At 41.0% G+C, this 20302-nt stretch overlaps 1 protein-coding gene across 5 annotated transcripts in view; it reads left to right on the forward strand.

The window, feature by feature from the left end:
• foxp2 (forkhead box P2) overlaps positions 1-13330 on the forward strand; it is a 139819-nt gene extending 126489 nt beyond the window's left edge. For all 5 annotated transcript variants that reach the window (XM_049566430.1, XM_049566429.1, XM_049566432.1 and 2 more), the window contains 4 exons: positions 1811-1932; positions 2187-2256; positions 3254-3579; positions 8472-13330. In XM_049566430.1, coding sequence (XP_049422387.1) covers positions 1811-1932; positions 2187-2256; positions 3254-3579; positions 8472-8616 — 663 coding nt within the window. In that variant the 3' untranslated portion in view covers positions 8617-13330. The remainder of the gene's footprint in view (positions 1-1810; positions 1933-2186; positions 2257-3253; positions 3580-8471) is intronic.
• Positions 13331-20302: the final 6972 nt, after the last annotated feature.

Here is a 20302-nt window from a genome sequence, read left to right on the forward strand (position 1 = left end):
TGTCTGCCTCCACAAAGATGGTAAAAAATGTCTTTCCTAGCAGCACGTTTTCACCAGAAGTGTGTCTGCGCGCTGATAAAGAAAGCCTCGCCGAGCGTCACTGTCTCCAGTGTTTCATCCCGTGGCCCCTGCGCGTCATTCGTTAGCCGCCTTTAGCCTTTGTGGCTGTACAGAGGACTGGAGGGAAAACTCGACCAGCCGCTCATCAGTATGCAAGACGTGGCGCAGCACTAGATTTAGCAAAGTGAATTAATTTGGATTTGGGATGCAAATGAGCACATGGGCGTGTGATCACCAATTCAGGAGGGCATGCAAAAAGATCGGTGCCCTTTTCCAGTTTGTTAGGTACAGTAACGCGCCGTGTTTTGCTGCGTAATAATGTTATGACAAGATGTGTTTCTCAGAGGCTGTTTGCAGCACAGAACAACACAACCACATGCATATGTGGCATTTTAAATGTTTTTTTAAAAAAAAGCTCTTGCTGCTTGTGAAAAGCAATGATATCACAATGACATTAGAAATATCTTGTCTCCCGGCCCGCACAATAACCAAGGTGATCTATTTACACCCACAGCGCCGCAATTCCCTTTGTAAGCATTAGTGGGATGATCAGCGACGGGCTTGTCATTTGATTAACGGAGAGAATTTGTTTAAAAAAAAAAAAAAAAGAAACTAAAGAAAGAAAGAAATGAAAGGTAGTTTAATATCTCAGCTTGGTCTCATCAGCTCAAAAGAGGGATCTGCCCCCCCCCCCCCACACCCCCACACCCCACCCCGCTTTCCTTTCTCTCTCTTTTTCTCTCACCCAGAAGCTTATTAGTTCTAACTATATAGCATGCATAATAAAACTGCTCATTTGCTCATTAATATTAAAATTATCATATTCAGAGCCATGGGCATTAAGATCAATCAAATCCTGGGATTTTCAGGTCAGATGCGAGATCTGCTTATGAGTTTTTTTCTTTTCTTTTTTTTTTTGAATCCCTTTTTCTTGGAGAAAGAGCAGTACACACCAAGCTTAGGGAGATGATAAATATGAGAGGCAAGGATATTAAAGCCAAGGTTATTATTTGTAGAGTCTGATGCATGTTTTAATTATGGTCATAGTAATATAAGAGGGCTTTTTTCTCTATAGGTTGCCTTATTTTGTAATTAATGAAAACACCTTACTGGTGTACTGTGTGAAAGATATATCCTGTTTTAATTTAAATACAGCTTTGATAAGACAGAGGAGAGATAATTGTGTCATGTAAGCGTGTATTCAACACCAGATGTGACACCACATGGAGGATATTTGGACATATAGATGTCAGATACAGTTCACCTTAATCCTCCTTATTCTTGCAGGCACACACACACACACACACACACACACACACACTGACACGAGGGCCTCCTGATGACTGTCTTTTTTCTTGCAATACTGTCATCTTTAAAGCGATGTGTCCATTAAGAGAAATGCTTTTCTGGAGCAGAAAGGGTTACTGACATCACCATTATCAAGGCCGGCATTACCACTTCTGTCACCACCATAAGCCATTCGCTATGCTGATTACCTCCTTTTAGCCTACTTACTCTGATTGATATGTACTGTGTGCAGGACTTGTAAGAGCATTCGCTCTCACTCAATTTTTACTAATTAAATCAATGGTGCGTGAATGTTAAGAATTTCTTCAAAATGCAAGAAAAAAAAATCAATTTCCAAGCCTTCGTCTGTCTTTTTTTTTTCTTTTTCTCGAAGGTTAATAAATGAATATGATTCATTTTTACCTCATCCCTCTGACCTGGGTGTCATCTTGTCTCTCTGCAGAACGCTGTTCGCCACAACCTCAGTCTGCACAAGTGCTTTGTGCGCGTGGAGAACGTGAAGGGGGCGGTGTGGACGGTAGATGAGATGGAGTACCAGAAACGCAGGTCGCAGAAGATCACAGGGTACGAATTCTGTCACCCCTCCTTAGATCTAGATCTGAAGGTCAATGACACCCAGAGGATCACAGGGGATCACAGGGCCCAAATTCAGCCCTCTTTTTTAAACACACTCTTTTTCTCCCAGTTTCTTTCTTTATGTATAATAAAGTCTTCCTGCTATATTTTCTGTTTAAATTAATAACATTATTATGTCCAAATCAAATCACAGTGTGAACTAATTTCTTTTTTGTTTGTTTCTTTCTTTACATCATATCCAGGAGCCCATCACTTGTCAAGAACCTGCCCTCCAGTCTTGGCTACGGAACTGCACTAAACGCCAGCTTACAGGTATGAACCAAACGCCTCAGAGACTCCCCAGCTGCCTGTTTGTTTGATTGACAGGCAGGACTACTGCCTGGCTGATTGACCAATTGAGTGACTGAATGAGTGTGGTTGCTGTGAACAATAGGGCTCCACATTAGCACTCGCACTTATAAGAGCAAGCAAGTTTTTTTTTTCTCTCTATAACTCAGGTTTCTGCCTCTTTTCTCTGCTCGTGTGTTTCTGTATCTCCTCTCTCTCTCTCTCTCTCTTTCTCCCTCCCTCTCTTTCCTGTACACCGTCAGACTCAGAAGGCCACCCTGTGGTCGAATCAGGAAGCAACTCTCCCTCTTTCTTTCCATTCTTTCTCCCCCTTCTTTCAGCTGTGGCAGCAGACCCTAGATTGATAGTGGCATGTGCAAATGCAAGGGCATGTGCATTAATATTTATCTAAGCTGTCATAAATGATTTGGCTTCATAGTGTACGCTGGCGAGGTGCTCATGGCAAAAACTTTAAAAATTTAATCACTGTATATAACTTTAATGCGCAGCAGGCGAAAGTGTCAGGAGTTTTTATTATTTGGAGGTAAAGTTTTTGGGGGACTTTTTTTTTTTTTTAATAGCCACACCACACAAGGGCATATGAATGGCAGCTGGGGGGAGGCAGTCATCAGCGGGGTGTCACAGGGGGAAAAATAGCCTACAACAGAATAAAAAAGTTTAGTGTGAGACAACTGTGTTTCAATAATTACTGCGTTAAATCTTCTCATTCCCTCACCTGCCATGTTTTCCTCTTGCATCACTCTCTCCATACACCTCACCTGCCTCCTATACACTCTTGAACCTTTTTTGACATGATTATGCCCTCATATCCGTCCTCCATCTTCCCTCAGCCCTCATGTAAAGCTCCAGCATTCTCTCACTGTCCCATTTTCCACACCCCCCACCTGCAGCTTGCCTCTCACCAACCGTCCTTCAAATTGTAATCCTCACTATTTCTCCTCCTCTCCTCTCTCTCCCGCAGGCTGCCCTGGCGGAGACCTCCCTGCCTCTGCTGGGGACCCCCGGCCTCATGAACAGCAGCTCCACGGGCCCAATGGGCTGCCACGGCCTCCTCGGCGGAGACCCGTCCATCCTGGCTGGCGGAAGTCCACCCGGGCTGCTGGGCGGAAGTCCACCCGGGCTGTTGGGAGGGAGTCCACCAGGGCTGCTGGGCGGCAGCCCCCCAGGCACGCTGAGCGGCAGTCCCCCCACCCTGTTGCAGTCAGCTCACGAGGGTCTCAACGGCTCACTCGACCACCTGGACACCAACGGACACAGCAGCCCCGGATACTCCCCACCAGGACACATGTGAGTTCCTGATGCTGATACTGCATCTATGTGTGCACTGTATGCAGCAACACACAAGCATAAATGTTACTGATAATTAGCGCAAAAAAAAGCAAAATTATTTGGCTTTATTTGATAATTATTTTAAAAAACTAGTCATGTGAAAATAAAAGTCAAGTAAAAATAAGAAACCACGCACTGTCCTTTAACCCAGAATCCGTTCATACTCACTCACTGTGGTGTTTAAGAGATAATTGCGTCACACATCTCACATTTTTATGAGTACCTATCTGAGAATGCAGGCACATGTTCAGCTCCCCCCACTTCCACTCCTACACCAAATTCACTCGCTGTCCTTTTGCCCTTTGTTAGTTTAATTGCCTGATATTTAACCCACGACACCAGTATGTTCTCAGTATGCCATGACCCGAGGGCAAGGTTCAATTTCCACCATGTATTGTATCATAAGCACACTTCTCTCCTCTGTCTCGTGTGTTAATAATTTCAGTGGCACTGTGCTAATACCTGAGGTGAGCCTGACGTTTTGGATAACAGTTAGTTCTAATTCTATAAATAGGCTCTATTACACATTCCTCTTTAATTACACCACTGTCTGCATTATAGGGGTTTAGCTGCTATATTTTATGCAAGACTGTTCCTATTAATATTGAGCAAGTGTAGCATTAATTACTTTAAAAAATCCCCCCCCTCCCCTTCTTTCCCATCTTCGTTTTAATGGAGCTGAGAGAGAGAAAGAGAGTGTTTTTTTTTAAAAAAAAAAAATTAATCTCGTGAGTTTCAGGAATGTCTGAAGCCAGTGATGTCACACAGGTCTGCGTGAGCCCTCGCTGTGGTGAAAGTGGCATGCAAGGAAACACTCACAAGGCACATTCTGACACAAACACACAGAAATTACACATTAATGATTCCACTGTCCATCAAAGCTCATGTTGCAAAGTCAGCCAACATCAGCTCACCACTCCTGTAATGGAGAAAGGATGCACTCAGGCTCCATGCCTCTCTCGGAGTGTATCTGTGAGAAGAGAGCAGCGTTTGGTTAGCCCTACCAGACGTCTATACGTTAATCTATTTGGACGTGTTTACCCCTCTCTGAAATGGGGTGTTAAGTGGAGCAAATCTGCCCAGCTCTAGACAGAATCCCAGTGTTACCACTCCCCCAGGTCATTTAACTTTTAGTAACCGGACAGCATTGACTTTCTCTTTCTTCCTCGCTTGCTTTCTCTTCTCTCTGGCCACGCCGCCTTGACACTGACATGAGTGGCTACGGGAGGATCAGATGCATTCATCCATCCCTCCCTCCCTCCATCACCGCCTGCCTTTACACAGCCACGACAACCTCAAAATGGAAGAAATGTGTTTTTCACGACCAGCTTTTTCCAGGATGTTGTTTAAATAATGGAGTGGCTTGTAGCACTAAACTAAATAGTACATCACCTTGAAGGCCTTTCTCAGGAGAGGACTCCTCAGCACAACCAAGTCAATCCAACAATTAGACAAACCCCTCTTTCCCCGCAACGTCTGAAGGTTAATGCTATCTGCTTAACCGCGAACCAGATCGCCCCGGGCCATGCCTGGTGTGTGCGCGTGCGTGCGTTTGCACTTGTGTGTATGCACGTGCTGGTGTACACCCTAAGGGGTATGCTTAAAAGAAGTAGCACTGTAAACCAGGAAAGACTCTGCAACTGTACAATCAGGGTTTCCAACGTAAATTAGCAACTTCACACAAAATGACCAGAGCAGAATATTTATTCCTAGAAACCGATGTAGCACTGCACTCGAATAAAAGCCAATAAAATCTATGTAATATCACTCTATTTTATCAGCTGTGTCTTGTGCTGTCACATCTAATTGTTTGGTGACCACCCCTCTTTGTTAATGAATCACAGTGAGATGTTATGAATGTCTTTGATTGCCCCCCCAGTCTTCACCCCTGCCTTCACCCATCTTTCCAGTTCCCCCTCCTCCGCCACACCACCTCTCCTGTCCCCCAACCTACCATTAGGCCCGTGGACTAATGACCTTATTTGCATCCCTGACATACCTCTGCATGATTGCTGGTGCTAATCTCCAATTGATGTGAGAGCAGGCATCTCGAGCGCACACACACACACACACACACACAGAGCACCTCGTATTTATTACACCGCAAAGTCCAGCGTTTACTCCTGAGTGACTCAATAATGGCAGCTAGCCATTAAGTACTAAATGGCTCATCCACATATTTTAATAAAGTGTCAGAAAGCTCAGGCCTGTGAATATGGTCCTGCATATTTTTCTGTCCTCAGAGCCACACAAACACCTCACAAGCTGCACATCAGAATAACAGACGAGCAGTATATACATTTAAGAAAAGGTTCATATAAATGACAATATAATAAAACACAGTTATCATGATATGAAATTGTTGGCAAATACTGTACATGAGTAATTGCTTAAAAATACTGGTACGACTATATTATAATGTTTTATAACCGTCAATTAAATGTTTGTGTTCTTGCAATATATATACACATTAACATGAATTCAGCATAATATTAGCAAAGATAAATAGGCCTATTCTGAAAAAAAAAAGTTTGGAAAAACTAACCCATTAATAAACAGTACAGTACACAACATTGATGACAGACTGTTACCCATGAATCCTTTTCAAATAAATTCATTATGTGTAAACATATGAATCTATGTATGTAAAGTTTTAGAATGTAAATGTGAAGGCGGTTTGAATTTTTAGGTAAAACAAAGTAGTGAAAATAGCAAAATACAATTTTTTTTTTTAGCGCAAATATTTTATCAATTAGTTTATAAAATGCCATATAAAACCAATGTTCAACAGTCCAAAACACAAATATTTTTTAAAAATATGAAGCCAACACCCACATTTTAAAAGCTGTAAACACATGATTGGCATTTTCGCTCCATAAATGACATAATATCAAGGCTGTTGATGCATTTTCTGCATTTATAATTGTTTCAGTACAAAGAGATTGGACCTCTTTGCACCTATAAGTCAGGCTGCAACTAACAAACATTTACATTGTCGGTTGATCTGTTGATTATCTCCTCAATTGATCGATATGCTGTTTGATCTATAAAATGTCAGAAAACTGTGAAAAATGTCGATCAGTGTTTCCCAAAGCCCAAGATGACATCATCAAATGTTGTTTTGTCAACAACCCAAGATGTTCAGTTGACCATCACAGAGGAATAAAAAGAAAAAAGAAAATATTCACATTTAAGTAGCTGGAATCAGAGATTTTGACTTTTGTTTTCCTTAAAAAAAAAATACTCAGACCGATTAATCAATTATCAAATTAGTTGGAGATTAATACGTAGATGACAGCTAATCGATTAATCATTGTAGCCCTACCTATAAGGGTTTCATTAACTGACATTAAGGAAATAAATATGAGTATGGTGTGATTATAAAGAAATAAAAACAAGTATGATGTGATTATACTGTGTTTCACAAAACAAACAACAGAATTGACTTTACTTGATAATAAAAAAAATAATAATTTATTTAGTAGACTGAGTATTGTCCAAAGGGAGCAGAGCTAGTGTTTCTGTTTGTGTAACCTCTTGGCCGAGGTGTTTTTCTCCCGCCTCTCACTGCCTCTGTGAATCTGAGGGGCAGAAACAGAAATATTCATTGCTCCGCTTGCATCCTGCTCAGATCAGCCTCCTCTCTTCATCCCACCACATCAGAATATTAATTTACAGTATTTGGCTCTGAATATTAAAGTCATCTGTACCTTTTAAAATTCTTTTCAAATTCAAAGGCCCACCCCCCCTCCACCACCACCACCACCTTCCACTGATGAAGGCAACCCAGGAGAGAGGCTATGAGACGCGTCCTAACATACTACCACTTGATAAGTCTTCCTCTCTCCTCTCCCCACTCTCCTCTTTCAAAGTCTAGGGGGATTTTCTGATGCATCCGATGTGTCAGAAATAATTAGGTTTTGTCAGATTTATCATCGTGGCACAAACCCCTCTCCCTGACTAGGGCCCCAGATCATGTTATGCCTTGTTTGTGTGTGACAGCATTATTATTCTTTTTAGTCGCCCAACACTTTTTTTTTTTTCCGCCCACTCCTCTGTTGTTCTGAAGGGAGAGGTGTCCTGCTCGCTGCGCCGCTTGCTGCTTCCTGCCCAGCGCTTATTGACAGTGGCTAAAGATATTCATCCATTTAGAGTTAAAAACATGTATCATGGTGTCCGAGCGAACTGCCGGGGCTGAAGTTGATTAATGGCAGAACCTAGCTGCCGGTTTTTCCTCTTGAGGAGCGACATGCACAGCCCCTGCATATTAACGAGTGGCTGCGCTTTCTATTAACTAGATAAAAAAGCCTCTCCTCTGCCTTTGCTCCAGGGGGCTCAGGGATGAGAAATTCTCCATTATTTATCATGTGGCCTGTTTTTTTCCCCCCTTTTTTTTTCCTTTTTCATGTATTTCAACCTGGTGTCATCAGTAAACTTTTAAATGCCAAACATGTCTGGAACATCACAGCTTATCGGCCTTACAGGGGCCATGTTTTTCATGCAATTTTCATGCGCTTACTTACAGTAGACGTGAGGCATCATGTCGAATTAGCGTCTCGCAAACAACATGGTTGTTACTTTCACTAGATAATGCATGTAATGGCTGTTACACGCCTGTTTTTTGATACAACAAAATATCTGTCTGCTAGCTGAGCACCGCATTGTGTATTTCATTTACAGAAATCCTTTGTCTCTTTTACATAGTATTATTTTATAGATGTAATATTAACAATTTTCTAACTGTTGGTGCACATAAAAATTACACAAGGTCAAACAAGTGCTCTTGGCTGCAGAAATTGGTCATAAAACATGTAAATCTAACATGTATCGGCTGTGTGATTGTGCCACAGGCCACCCATTCACGTGAAGGAGGAGCCACTTAACATGGATGACGAGGACTGTCCGATGTCACTGGTGACGACAGCCAATCACAGTCCAGAGCTGGACGACGACCGGGAGCTGGAGGAAGGGAACTTATCAGAGGACCTGGAGTGACTAGGATACAGTTTTTGGCCGATGTATCCCCTCACCCAGCCGCACTGTTTCTCTCACACAGACCTCCTGCAAGACTAGAAACCACTCCACAGTCCAAGCAAACCACAGCTGACTCTCTCTCTGTCTCTCTCACCACTGGGACTATTTATTGAGCATGCATCCGGATTGGAGACCGGTCCAAAGGAACTCTTTGTTGCAGCCCTTTGGGATCCCCCAAACATGACAGGCATGAGATGTCTGATTAAAAAGAATTAACTCTTTGAGACCTATTTCATTAGAGATGGCGTGGCCACATACAGTACAAGGATGATGGACTCACGGATGGTGGGAAAAAACCTGAAACAAATGAGCAAATCATGTTCCGTTGAAAGCTAGCGGCCTCATATACTGCCAAAAAGGAAGACGTTTTATGTTTGTGAATAATCCAACCCCCAGTAGTTGTTAATGTCTAGAGACAATTGCTGGTTCAATTCAAGTTGTTGCTCTGTTATCATTTGCACAGGAGTAGTCTCAGAAATTTGTGTCACTGCCTGTATGTTGCTACTATTATAAAAACCAGTATATTATTTTTAGCTTTTTTTTCTTTCTTTCTTTCTTTTTTTTTTTCTAACATCGTTAATTTCAAAATCTGATTTTAGATACCACCAACTGTAAATGCCATTCCCTGAATCACACCAGTAACGGAACTGCGGTACCAAGACTGTTGTTGCAGCTGTCCAGAAAAACAAGTTTAAAAAAAAAAAAAAAAAAAAAAAAAAAAAAGTTGGCTTCCAGTCGATTATCTCTTTGTGATTAAAAGTTAAAAAAAAAATACTGGAAATTAAGTTGGGGGAAAATTAATAGTTTGTGTAAAGCACCATTTACAAAACAAACGCATTTCCGCATAATTTTTCTTCTCGCTGTTCTCCTTACCTCCTCGTTCTAAAGCTTTGTCTACCTGCAAACAGTCACAGGCAACAGCTAGAAACCAAAGCCAACACTAGCAATGGCCAATAGCTTATAGACAGAAGCCACCAAACTCCTCTTGGTCCGTCTTCTGCGACTTTAAACTAGTACAAAGAGAAGCTTTTGTTCCGCAAACTACCTTCGAATAACCTCTGGGATTGTTTCATTTAGCCCTATACAAAGATGATCACGAGAAAGAGAGAGAGGGGAAATAAATGCTGATTTTGATGTGTAATTTGATAACTCATAGAAAAGTCCACTTTGGAGATTTTCTGCCAGACGTACTGTAGGTAAAAAAGGTGATGTGATATTTGAACTGCAGGCATTTTGTGCTGGTGATTTGACTGGTAGATAGCAGCTAACTGTAAAAGTGGATCATGACCAAAACAAAACATTTGTGTATTCAACGGAAGTGCAGAAACATCGTGTTGTTGTGACTTTTATTTTCATTAATTTTCTTTTAAACTTTTTGTTACACATTACACATCCGATGCATTTTTTAATTTTTAGGATTTGTTTTTCTAACCTGGTGAATATGTAATGTTCTAAGTGGGACTGTCAAAAGTAATGTCACGTCTTATTTCCGTGGCGGCTTTGTTCCGAGCCGTGTCGAAACCGAAACTGAAAACACCGCTAACCAAACATGAAAAATATCTAGTGAAGCCAAATAAGTCATAATTTCAAGTTGATATGAAATGGCTCGGTTACCATGTGAAAGCAAATAATAATAGCCATTGCAGAAGAGGATATCTAAGGTGAACGTTAACCTTTTCTAGGTGATATTTGCTTTAACGTAGGGCTGGGCCATATCGAGAAAATCGAATATTAACCATATTTTTTGACCAAATACCTCAATATTGATATTGCGACAATATTGTAGGGTTGAGTATTGGTGCTTTCACAAAATATTTACACATAGACTTTTCATAAAAACAAAAAAAATCATCAGTGATGTGAATATAATGGCTAAGTGGGTAAAGGCAAACAGAAAAGCTAAAGCAGTCCGGTAAGTTCAGAAAAATACACCACTTTACTATAATGCTGCCTTTAAAGGAACAGTGTGTAGGATTTAGTGGCATCTAGTGGTGAGGACTGCACATTGCAACAAGCTGAAACTTCTCCAATGTGCCAAGTGTGAGCTCCCGGTTATAATTCCTTTAGTTTTCATTGTTCAGGAGGTTGTTACCGGGAGCTAAATCATCAGCAGAGGTCTCTTCTTTTCCAAAACAGACTGACTCTGTGATTTAAGCCACTGTGTTTCTCCAAAGCTGCTTGGCTCATTGTAGACGGGCCGCTAGCCCAGCATCTGCTAATGTGTGCTCACCTTTTTGCTCTGATAACACGAGATCCAGACGTCCGGAAGATTTTTACCAGGAGCCAAATTATCCGTAGTGGTTTCTTCCTCTTTAGAACAAACATACCTGGTAAATTAAACCGGTAAAAACACTGAATGAAGCCGTTTCACGTTAAAAAAAAAATCAGTGTTTTTCCAGCATTGCTTGTCACAGAGGGGCTGCTAACTTTGGTGGCCAACATAAAAACACATATAGCCCTATCTAGAGCCAGTATTTGATTTGTCTGTCCTTGGCTACTGTAGAAACATGGTGGTGCGATATGGTGTACTCCATAGCCGAGGGCCCGCTCATTCTATGGTAATGAAAACACAATAATTCTTATTTGTTGTGATTATACAGTAAATCCTACACACTTGACCTTTAAAACCAGAAAATGACAACACTTACGATATGACGATATCCGAAATCCAAGACGATATCTAGTCTTATATCAACATATTGCCCAGCCCTACTTTAACATCATCAAATACTCATTGTGTGGTTCATAGCTTCTAAACTATATAGATACATCTGGTGCTACCGCAGGTGTATTCTGTATAGGTAACCAGCTTTTTATAACACACTTGATACTTATGGAGACTAAAGAGAAGTAGTTATTGTGGAGACTACGTCCCATCATTTCCCTCACAGCTAATGTCATCTAGAAAAGTGTTGTTGCTTTAATGGTCATTTCTGTTTTCAGTAAACCAAAGTTACACAAAATTCTGCCTCCTCTTGTATGGGATAAAGAACTGCTAAAACAACCACATATACACACACACACACCTTGTCAGAGACTAGCATACATGCACGCAGACACACGCAGACCCCCGAGCTTTCGGTCTGCCAACCTTCTTGTTTCGGTTAAACTCTCCAGCTGCAGAAAACGCACGCTGTCAAAGAACCGACGAGTGGCTTTGTATCGTGCTGTAACGACCAAAATGAAAACACTGTGCATATGTTGTTTTCAAGTGTTGTGCCAAGCCGAGGAATTGGCTGTAAGAGCTTAACACGCAGCCACGTGCAGTACTGTACAAACACGCAGCATGTAAAGCACACAAACACACACACACATGCCAGTTCCACGTCAAGAGGGTACTGGGCCCAGGAACAAAGCTTATCCCTTCAATACTTAGCTGGAGTCAGCAAAACGACTTGAAGACGACGTCCTTAATAATCTTATCACACCAAATAAAAAGGACGCTGCGTCTTTCAAAAAAAAAAAAAGAAAAAAAGGAAAAAAAAGAAAGAAAAAAAGGGTTCTCCCACTTACCCAAAAAGGCTTTCTAAAAGCTTCTACCTCTGCACAACAAATTCAGAACAATTATGACAGATTGCACGAGTTATTAGAATGCCACAAGAGCTATTACACTTTACTACGCTTGTCTCATAGGAAGTGGCTCGAACCAACGTTTACATTCCCTGCGTCAAGATATGGAAGATTTGCATTGTAATAGGTTGTCCTCAAACATTTGTAGAATGATAATGTATAGATTACCTGTAAGGGAATATTGTGTTTTAAAAATGCATGTCTAAAAATCATTTGGTGGACTGGAAACAAGAACCAATAAAAAGAATATAATAAAAATCCTCGGGACGATGGCCTAAATGTTACGTACAATGCATAGGAGTGCGTTACCTCAGATATACTGTTTTGGGAGGGATAAAACCTGTCAGCCACAGAATGCATATTACCTGTAGATTTGCATGGGTTTTGTATAAATTAAGTAAAAAAAAAAATGTCTAAAATAGTTGCTTGCACATAATACCAGAAAGACCTCCAGAACTGCGATCTGCTCCTCCACTAGATTTTAGGATTGTCTGGATTTTCTGGGTTGATTTTGTCTGTATTTTGATAACTGTGCATACTTATGTAAAAAAAAAATGTTGGTGGACCCATAAATTTACCAGACTTTTTTCTAAGAGGAAAAAAAAAATCTCAGTGTTTCTTTTCTGACTTACCTGAATTTTTACTGTTTCTCTCTCATTGCTCGCTAAGAATAGCAAACCTGCTTTTTCTGCATCTGCTTTGCGTAGCTGTAAGGCTTAACCTAATGTGTGTATTTATTGCTTGTACCTCTGTGCATACTTTATGAAGCATTATGTCTGGCAGTTGAGTCATGTATCCTTTCTACTGCTATCCTTCTCTAATAATTGGGAATATGATCCCCCTATGTATACAGTAAATTGGGACTGTAGCAAACATATGTTTATGTAATTGGTGAAAACTTTTATTTTTCCGTTTGTTTGTTTCATTTCCTTTTTGATCGAGATTCAACGACTTCTTTTGATACTTTTCATTACTGTGTACTGTGTCCATACGTTAAAGGTTCTCTGACATTAGAAGGTCATGGTTGAGAATTGTAACAGACGTTATTATTTTCTGTATTCATGGCATTTCACTGCTGAATAAAATAAAGGACCAAAACTTGGAATTTGAAAAGCAACTGTCTACCTCCAGCATCAGAGAGTACATTTTTTCCCTGCTCCACTGTTACACATATATCTTTTATTCTACAAAGGCACAGCCATGAAAATCTAGCACACTTTTAAGGAGCTGCTCCTTCAGAGATGTGAAAGAAGGGGTTGGAAAAAAAACAATTAAAGTTTAATGTATATGTTACAAGGCTTTGTTCCAGCTTCCAGCACCTAGAGTCTTGTTTAGAAGAGTGGGACAAGGCACTGTATTGCCCACCCCTCTGGACCTGTAATGGGTTTAGCCTTTGTATGATTCAAGCCCACTGCTTTCATGTAACACAAGCATGTCCCAGTATACACGGCGGTACTGCTGTGTACCATCTGAAAGGTTTTTGTAAGTGACTTACCCAGCTATAGGCGTCATTTCTGGGCTACATGCTGCAAAATTGGTCTTGACACAAACCACGTTGTTAAGTCTGTTGTCATGCTCATGTAAAAAAAAAAAAAAAAATTACCGGCCATATTACCATCAAGGTTCTGCATGAGGTAGAGAAAACAAAGATGTGAAATTTCATCAGACGTCCTCCATTTTCCATCCATCTTCAAGACAGCAGTTTCCTCCTGACACTTCAAAAGAAAAAAAAAAACAACACGCCTTTTAGCCTTTCCACTGATGGATGTTGACTGATAAAACGCTATGACAGGCCGTGTGGCTAAATCAACTCCAGCAGGCCTACCACACCTTGTCGGTCATGGAGCAACCACACACTGACACCCTCATTGAGATTCAAACTGAATCTACCATGACCAATAGGTTGCCCATTAGCTCGTCTGTATGCTGAGAGCCTTCTACACGTTCCAAAGGGTGCTCTGGGACATCGTGGGACCCTTTGAATCATGTCCGCTGGTCATTTAATCGTAACGCTGATGCATGTTCTTTTTCCTTACCATATGATGTCCCATGAGAGGTCAGAACAACAGCATTTTTCATAAAGGCACACAGACACATTTCTCTTTCTCTTCCCCCCCACAATGACAGTCCCAGGCATCAGCCATGGCAGGCTCCTGTTATCTCCTCAGCAATGGCGTTCCAGAGCATTAGCTAGCTCGCAAGGCACCCGTCTTCCGTGCTATTTATGCACTTGGAAGTGTTTGTGAATTCAAGTGAGGGATCGCATACAGAGTGCAACAAGGGCCGCTGTGTACTACACAACATCAGAGGGAGCTCCGACATTAAAGTGTGAGAGCGCCTGCTATAGACCCTTCTTTCAAAGGCCATGAAATAATAATGGGTTGTGGTTAGAGAGGTATCCGTGAGTCACACTGGCTGCTTTTCATAAAGTGGAGTTATTTACAGTACGATGAATAAAAGAAAGGGTAGCTGGTGGTGCAAGCCTTTTCCACATGAATGGTGGGGGGAAGAGAAGACCCTTTAATATACAGTGGCAGAGCAGTATACTACATGAGAGGCTGGGAAACAGAGAACGCACTGAAATTTGAGTTAATGTTTTCAAAAAGTGAATGTTTTTGAGAGCTTTAATGCAACATTCTGGGAAATAAGGTTATTCACGTTCTCGTTGAGAGTTAGATGAGAAGATTTGTACCACTCATAAATATGACTGTGGTGTCAATCTTCTTGTCTAATGCGGGATTTATACTTATGTGTTGATTCGTATCCAACTCTATACCCGACGCTGTATCCCATGCTATAACCTTCCCAGAAATGTAGCCTAACTACATGTCCCCGCGACACAGACCTGTTTATTCTTGTAAACTGAAAACAATTTTCCTTGGTGGGAGCCAAGCTTTTATTTACTTTTGTTTCACAGATGAAAAACAATAAATTGTGATGACATCAAATCCGCCACAATATAGCCTTTGAAGTTTTTTTTGTGATTTATGCAAATGGACAACACCTTCTGGACGGCACAGAAAAAAAGTCTGACAAAATGGCAGGACGGCAAAACGAAACATGCAAGATGATATGTTGCGCTGGTGACGTCGCAATGTTTACAAAGAATGAAATAAAACATATTAAATAAAATAACTTTGTATCTGTTATTTTATGTAATTATTTTAACAATGTCCAAAACGCCAATGTTTTATTCTTACGTGGAGGACCTACGTAACATGCCTTTGTAAATTGTGTCACAGAGGATAGAAAAAAGTTGGAATATTTTCACTTTAGAGGGCACTGCAATTGGTACGGTTACCATCACCAGTATTCTCTGCTAGCCTCACATAATTTTACTGTCCTGCTCTCGTCTACTAAAATAATATCCGGTTTACTGTCAACCGCCTGTCGGATTCCATGTGAACGCAGCATTATCCTGCCTTCATATGCGTAGAGAGAAAGTCCTCTAGCTGCTAGGCTAATTCATGCAATATAAAATGTTGTAGGCTTATGCTAATAACATTAGCATGTCATATATGCGGGGAAAACATGTCTAACAACAGATCGTTTTTGTATCGTTACCTAGGTTAAATGTTGCTGTTGTTTCCAGCTTCATATGAGTGGAGGAAAATTCAGCTAGCCACTAGGCTAATTTCTGCAATGTAAAATGTCATTGGCCTTTGCTAATGATATTAGCATGTTGTATTTGTGGGGAAAACGTGTATAGCAAAAGACAGTTTTTACCTGTGAACCTTGTCAGTTATGGAGCAGACATTTGTTGCATTACCTTTGGCAAATGTTGCTGCTGTTTCCTGCTTCATTTGAAAAGAGGAAATTTCAGCTAACCTCTAGGCTATTTAATGCAATGTAAACTGTCATGGTTTATGCTAATAACGTTAGCATGTTGTAAATGTGGGGAAAATGTCTGTAGTATAAGACAATCGATGCATCTGTGAACCTTGTGAGCAATATTGGAGACGAAATTTGTATCGTAGCTTTGCCTGAATGAGCAGAGGAAAATTCTGCTAGCCACTAGGCTAATTTCTGAAATGTCAAATGTCATAGGTTTATGCTAATAATGTTAGTATGTTGGATTTGTGCGAAAATGTATCTTGAAAAAGAAAAAGACTATCTTGTTTTGTCTGTGAGCCTTGTGAGTTACTATGGAACAAACGTTTGTACTTTTGTTTAATATTCTATTAACGCCATGTTTTATGCGCATTTTAGGTGTGTCAGTAAATCAATCAAACTTTACTGCACTTCCCAAAACCTCAACATTGCAGTGTAGAAATGCCACCAACAACTAAGTAAGGTGTAATTGCAAAGCCACACACCACTACGACACACTACTATGCAGTGCTCACAACTACATAGGCCACTTGCATAGGATACGATGTAGACTCTGCGTACACACAACTATAAATCAGCCTTAACTCTTGGGATAAAGTGCATCAGCATGTTTCAGGCAAACTCTTCCTTGAACTTCGTGACATGGAATAGATCTCTGTATATCTCAGTACAATGGGAAGGGGCCAAATGGCTTACATCCTGCCCTTCTGAATTAGATCCTGGCATCATTCATTTCATCTCCAACACTGACCAATTAGGTCAATTTATGATCCGTCCCCTTGTGGGATTGGGTGGTAAATATCTCTAGTCTTGCAGTTTATTGATTAAGAGTGCCGACTCTCTCTCTCTGTCTCTGTCTTCCTCTCTCCACCCCTTCTGACCTGACGATGCGTGTCGGCTCCCTGGAAGACCCTCGCCCCCAGGCTGCAAAATTGCCTGCTAAATAGTCCGAGGCAATGGCAACGCTAATTGAGATCATCATTATTATAATTGCGAGCCCTGAAAAGCGCGTCTTAAATAATTTGCATTGCTCTCAAGTTGATATTGGACGCAGTGCAAAAATAATTGCATAGCTCGGAGGCATGATGCTCGGTTCGGTGGTGGGCGAGGGGACTCCTGCTCCCCGCCCTCACCCATCTCCAGCAACCGCCCAGCCGGTGCCGAGTTGGGTGCCACTAGGCGTTGTGCTCCGTGTCAGATGCCTTCAGAGGAGTCACGTGTTTGTTGCTTGAGCAGTGGTGGAGCTTTTGGTACATTTTCTGGTTTAGGTAGGTCATGTTTTTGCACACATTTATGTAAAAATCCTTCCATGTTGAGACCTCACAGTCAGCACATTTTCACTCAAATAAGAAGACTTTCAAAAACAGAACGAAATTCCCCATGAGATCAGACTTCTTTAAAGCCTGTACCAGTGTTGTGTTTTCCACTGGTCACTGTGTTTTACCTGAATCCACCTGCCCTGTCGCCACACGTCTGATTTTCCACTCTGTTGAAGGAGCTGCTGAGATAGACAAAAAAAAAAAAAAAAACTGTGTGACCCCGATACATAAAACTTCACTCATCATTACATCAGAGGGACCTGACGTAAAGGTACTTTTCACTTTGTGTGAATGTGATGTGCAGGCATAATGTATGCAAGAGAAATGCCTATTTCTCCAACTGAAACAAGGGATTAACCCAACAAAATGGTGAGAAACTGCTGATATTCATGAATTCTTGCCTGTGGCATTATCTACCACATACACACACACACACACACACACACACACACACACACACACACACACACACACACATATCCTATCAGGTTCTCTCTCCCCCTGCCTCACACACACACTCACCCACACAAGCACAGAGAGACTTGACAATAAGACTAATGAATATGATATGGTGACATGATATAGCTCATTATTTGTTTTCTTTATGCTTTAACAACAACAACAACCCTTCCAGGCTGCTTTTGCCCGTGAAAACGAGCACATCAAACAAGAACGAAGGGTTAGAATCAGATTAGCTAAATCCTCTTAGAAACAACACTCCCCTCAAACACACTCTTTGCCTTTATCGCCTGTGTTTCTCACACAACATATCTCTCCTTGGTACTTTCTTCCCCTTACATGTTGGCTGTGATAAATCAAGCTGTTTGAGGTGGATAGCGTGCAGGTGGCTGGAGAGGTTATGCTGGAAAGAAAGAAAAAAATCCCAACTATCATCTTTAATCCATGGTAATCACCTCTGGCCTTAATCACCAATTCATAATGGAATTTCTAATAGAATGATTTCAATTACCTACCACCACCGGCACCACAGAGTTCTGCAATTAAATTAGGACAATGCAATTGTATGTCTTTGTCTCAAATCTCAATATATTTGTGTTTAAGGAGTGTGGTGCTCCTTTTTTTGTTTATGGAACTTCTGGAGAAGTTTGGTTGTGTGAAAAAGAAAGATTTTTTTATATATAAAGAAAAGGAAAACCTTGGGAGTTGATCATGTGGGGGTTGGGGAGTAGTAAAGAAAAAAAAGGAATATCTAGCATTAGTGAGGAATGGTGGGTTAAATCACTTACTGAAGATTTTTAATGACATTTCAGTGTTCCTCGTATAATTACTCTTCATCCGAGATGGGCCGTAATGCTGTTGGACAGTCGCGGTTCAGGCTCGCTAGCTCGCTTCATTAGCGTGTCATTCCTATTTCACATCAGAGGCTTTAATTGTAATGCTGAATATGCACAGCTCTCCGCAGAAGCCTAATCAAAGTGGATCCACTTGTATTATTAATATCAGAAATCAGCCCGCTTGCTATTTTTTTATAAATAAAAGAATACAGACGCATAAATCAGCTGTCATTTATTAGCATGGCCCTGGCATATCCGCCAGACATGCAAGAAGAGCAACCCCACCCCATCTCTGTTCCTCCCTGCATCACTCATCAAGATTTAAAAAGAATAAAAGACAGAGAGGAGAAAAGAAAAAAAAAACCTGCATTAAATATACATACTAATTCTGCCGTGAAGTAATCAGATTACAAAGCAGGTGACACCCGGTGCAAAAAAATTTGGATGGCTGGCAAAAATGAGGGGATGGAGAAAAGATGGATGGACAAATACAAAGAAAAGGTGGGAGGATTAAGGATTTACATTCAAAAGCAAACAGCACAAGAGAAAAAGACGACAGTGCAGAAGAAACAGTGTCTTTGAGGAGGGGGGCTGCTGAAGACTGAGAGGACTGAGCGTGGCCCCACACAGGTTGTGCTGACCAACTCTAAAAAGCAGCTGTGTTTTGAAATCCTGTGGCAGCGAGAGTCAAAGTGCTGCGAACCGCTAATCCACATCAGCGGAGGGCTTTGGTGCTGATGCAGATGGCACAAGGAGAAGTGCAACTGAATACTTGCTCCGTCTCTGAAAAGAGATACTGAAGCTTTGGGAAATTAACCTTCAATTTGTGGGAGAATAAAGGATGATTTCTTTTGATGTCTAGGCTATGGATTGTTTTTTAAATGGCAGCATGCACTGTTGTGCAAAGTGGTGGTAGCTATTTGTTTTTAGCATAAAGATGGATTGCCATGGTGTTAATTTAAAGATCATAGAGTGTCATGGCAAAGAAGAGACTTGTTTTTTCCCCCTCACCTTAAAAAGCGAGAGTGGACATGGTTCAGTACGGTTATGGGAAGAAATAAGTGGTGGAAGAAGAATCTAGATCAATACAAGAATGTATATTTTTTATACAGTAGGTAAAATAGTCTACTGGTCCTCCTTTGAAGAGTCACAAGAAATATCAGAGGGGCTGTGAGATGACTGGCAGGGGCGGAACTTCCTACAGGCGATACAGGTGGCCGTCTCCCACAAGGGGGGTATGCCAAAATGGCCCCCAGAAAATAATTTAATTTAATTTTAAAAAATGACAAAAAATATACAAAATGAGGCGAAAACTATCCAAAGATCTCACACTAATGGTCAGAATCTAGAAGAGGTACCACTTACAGTCCATGTTCAGTGAGTGTGTTTACATGGACAACCCTCTTATGGTTGGATTTCTGGGGAGTCTGGTTTATGTGTTTAGGCATGTAAACACCATCTTTCATTCATAAGAAACCCAAATAAGCTAGCTGGGGTACTCCAAAAGAAACCAGGATGTGCACAGGGAATATGAATTGCCCCATTTCTCTAGCCTTATGTAAAGACCTTATCCCAAATATAATCATAACTGGGAAAAGCTTCATAAACGTGTTATTCATGTCCATGTAATCA

This window comes from Epinephelus fuscoguttatus, linkage group LG22 (assembly GCF_011397635.1).
Source record: "Epinephelus fuscoguttatus linkage group LG22, E.fuscoguttatus.final_Chr_v1".
NCBI classification, from domain to species: domain Eukaryota; kingdom Metazoa; phylum Chordata; class Actinopteri; order Perciformes; family Serranidae; genus Epinephelus; species Epinephelus fuscoguttatus.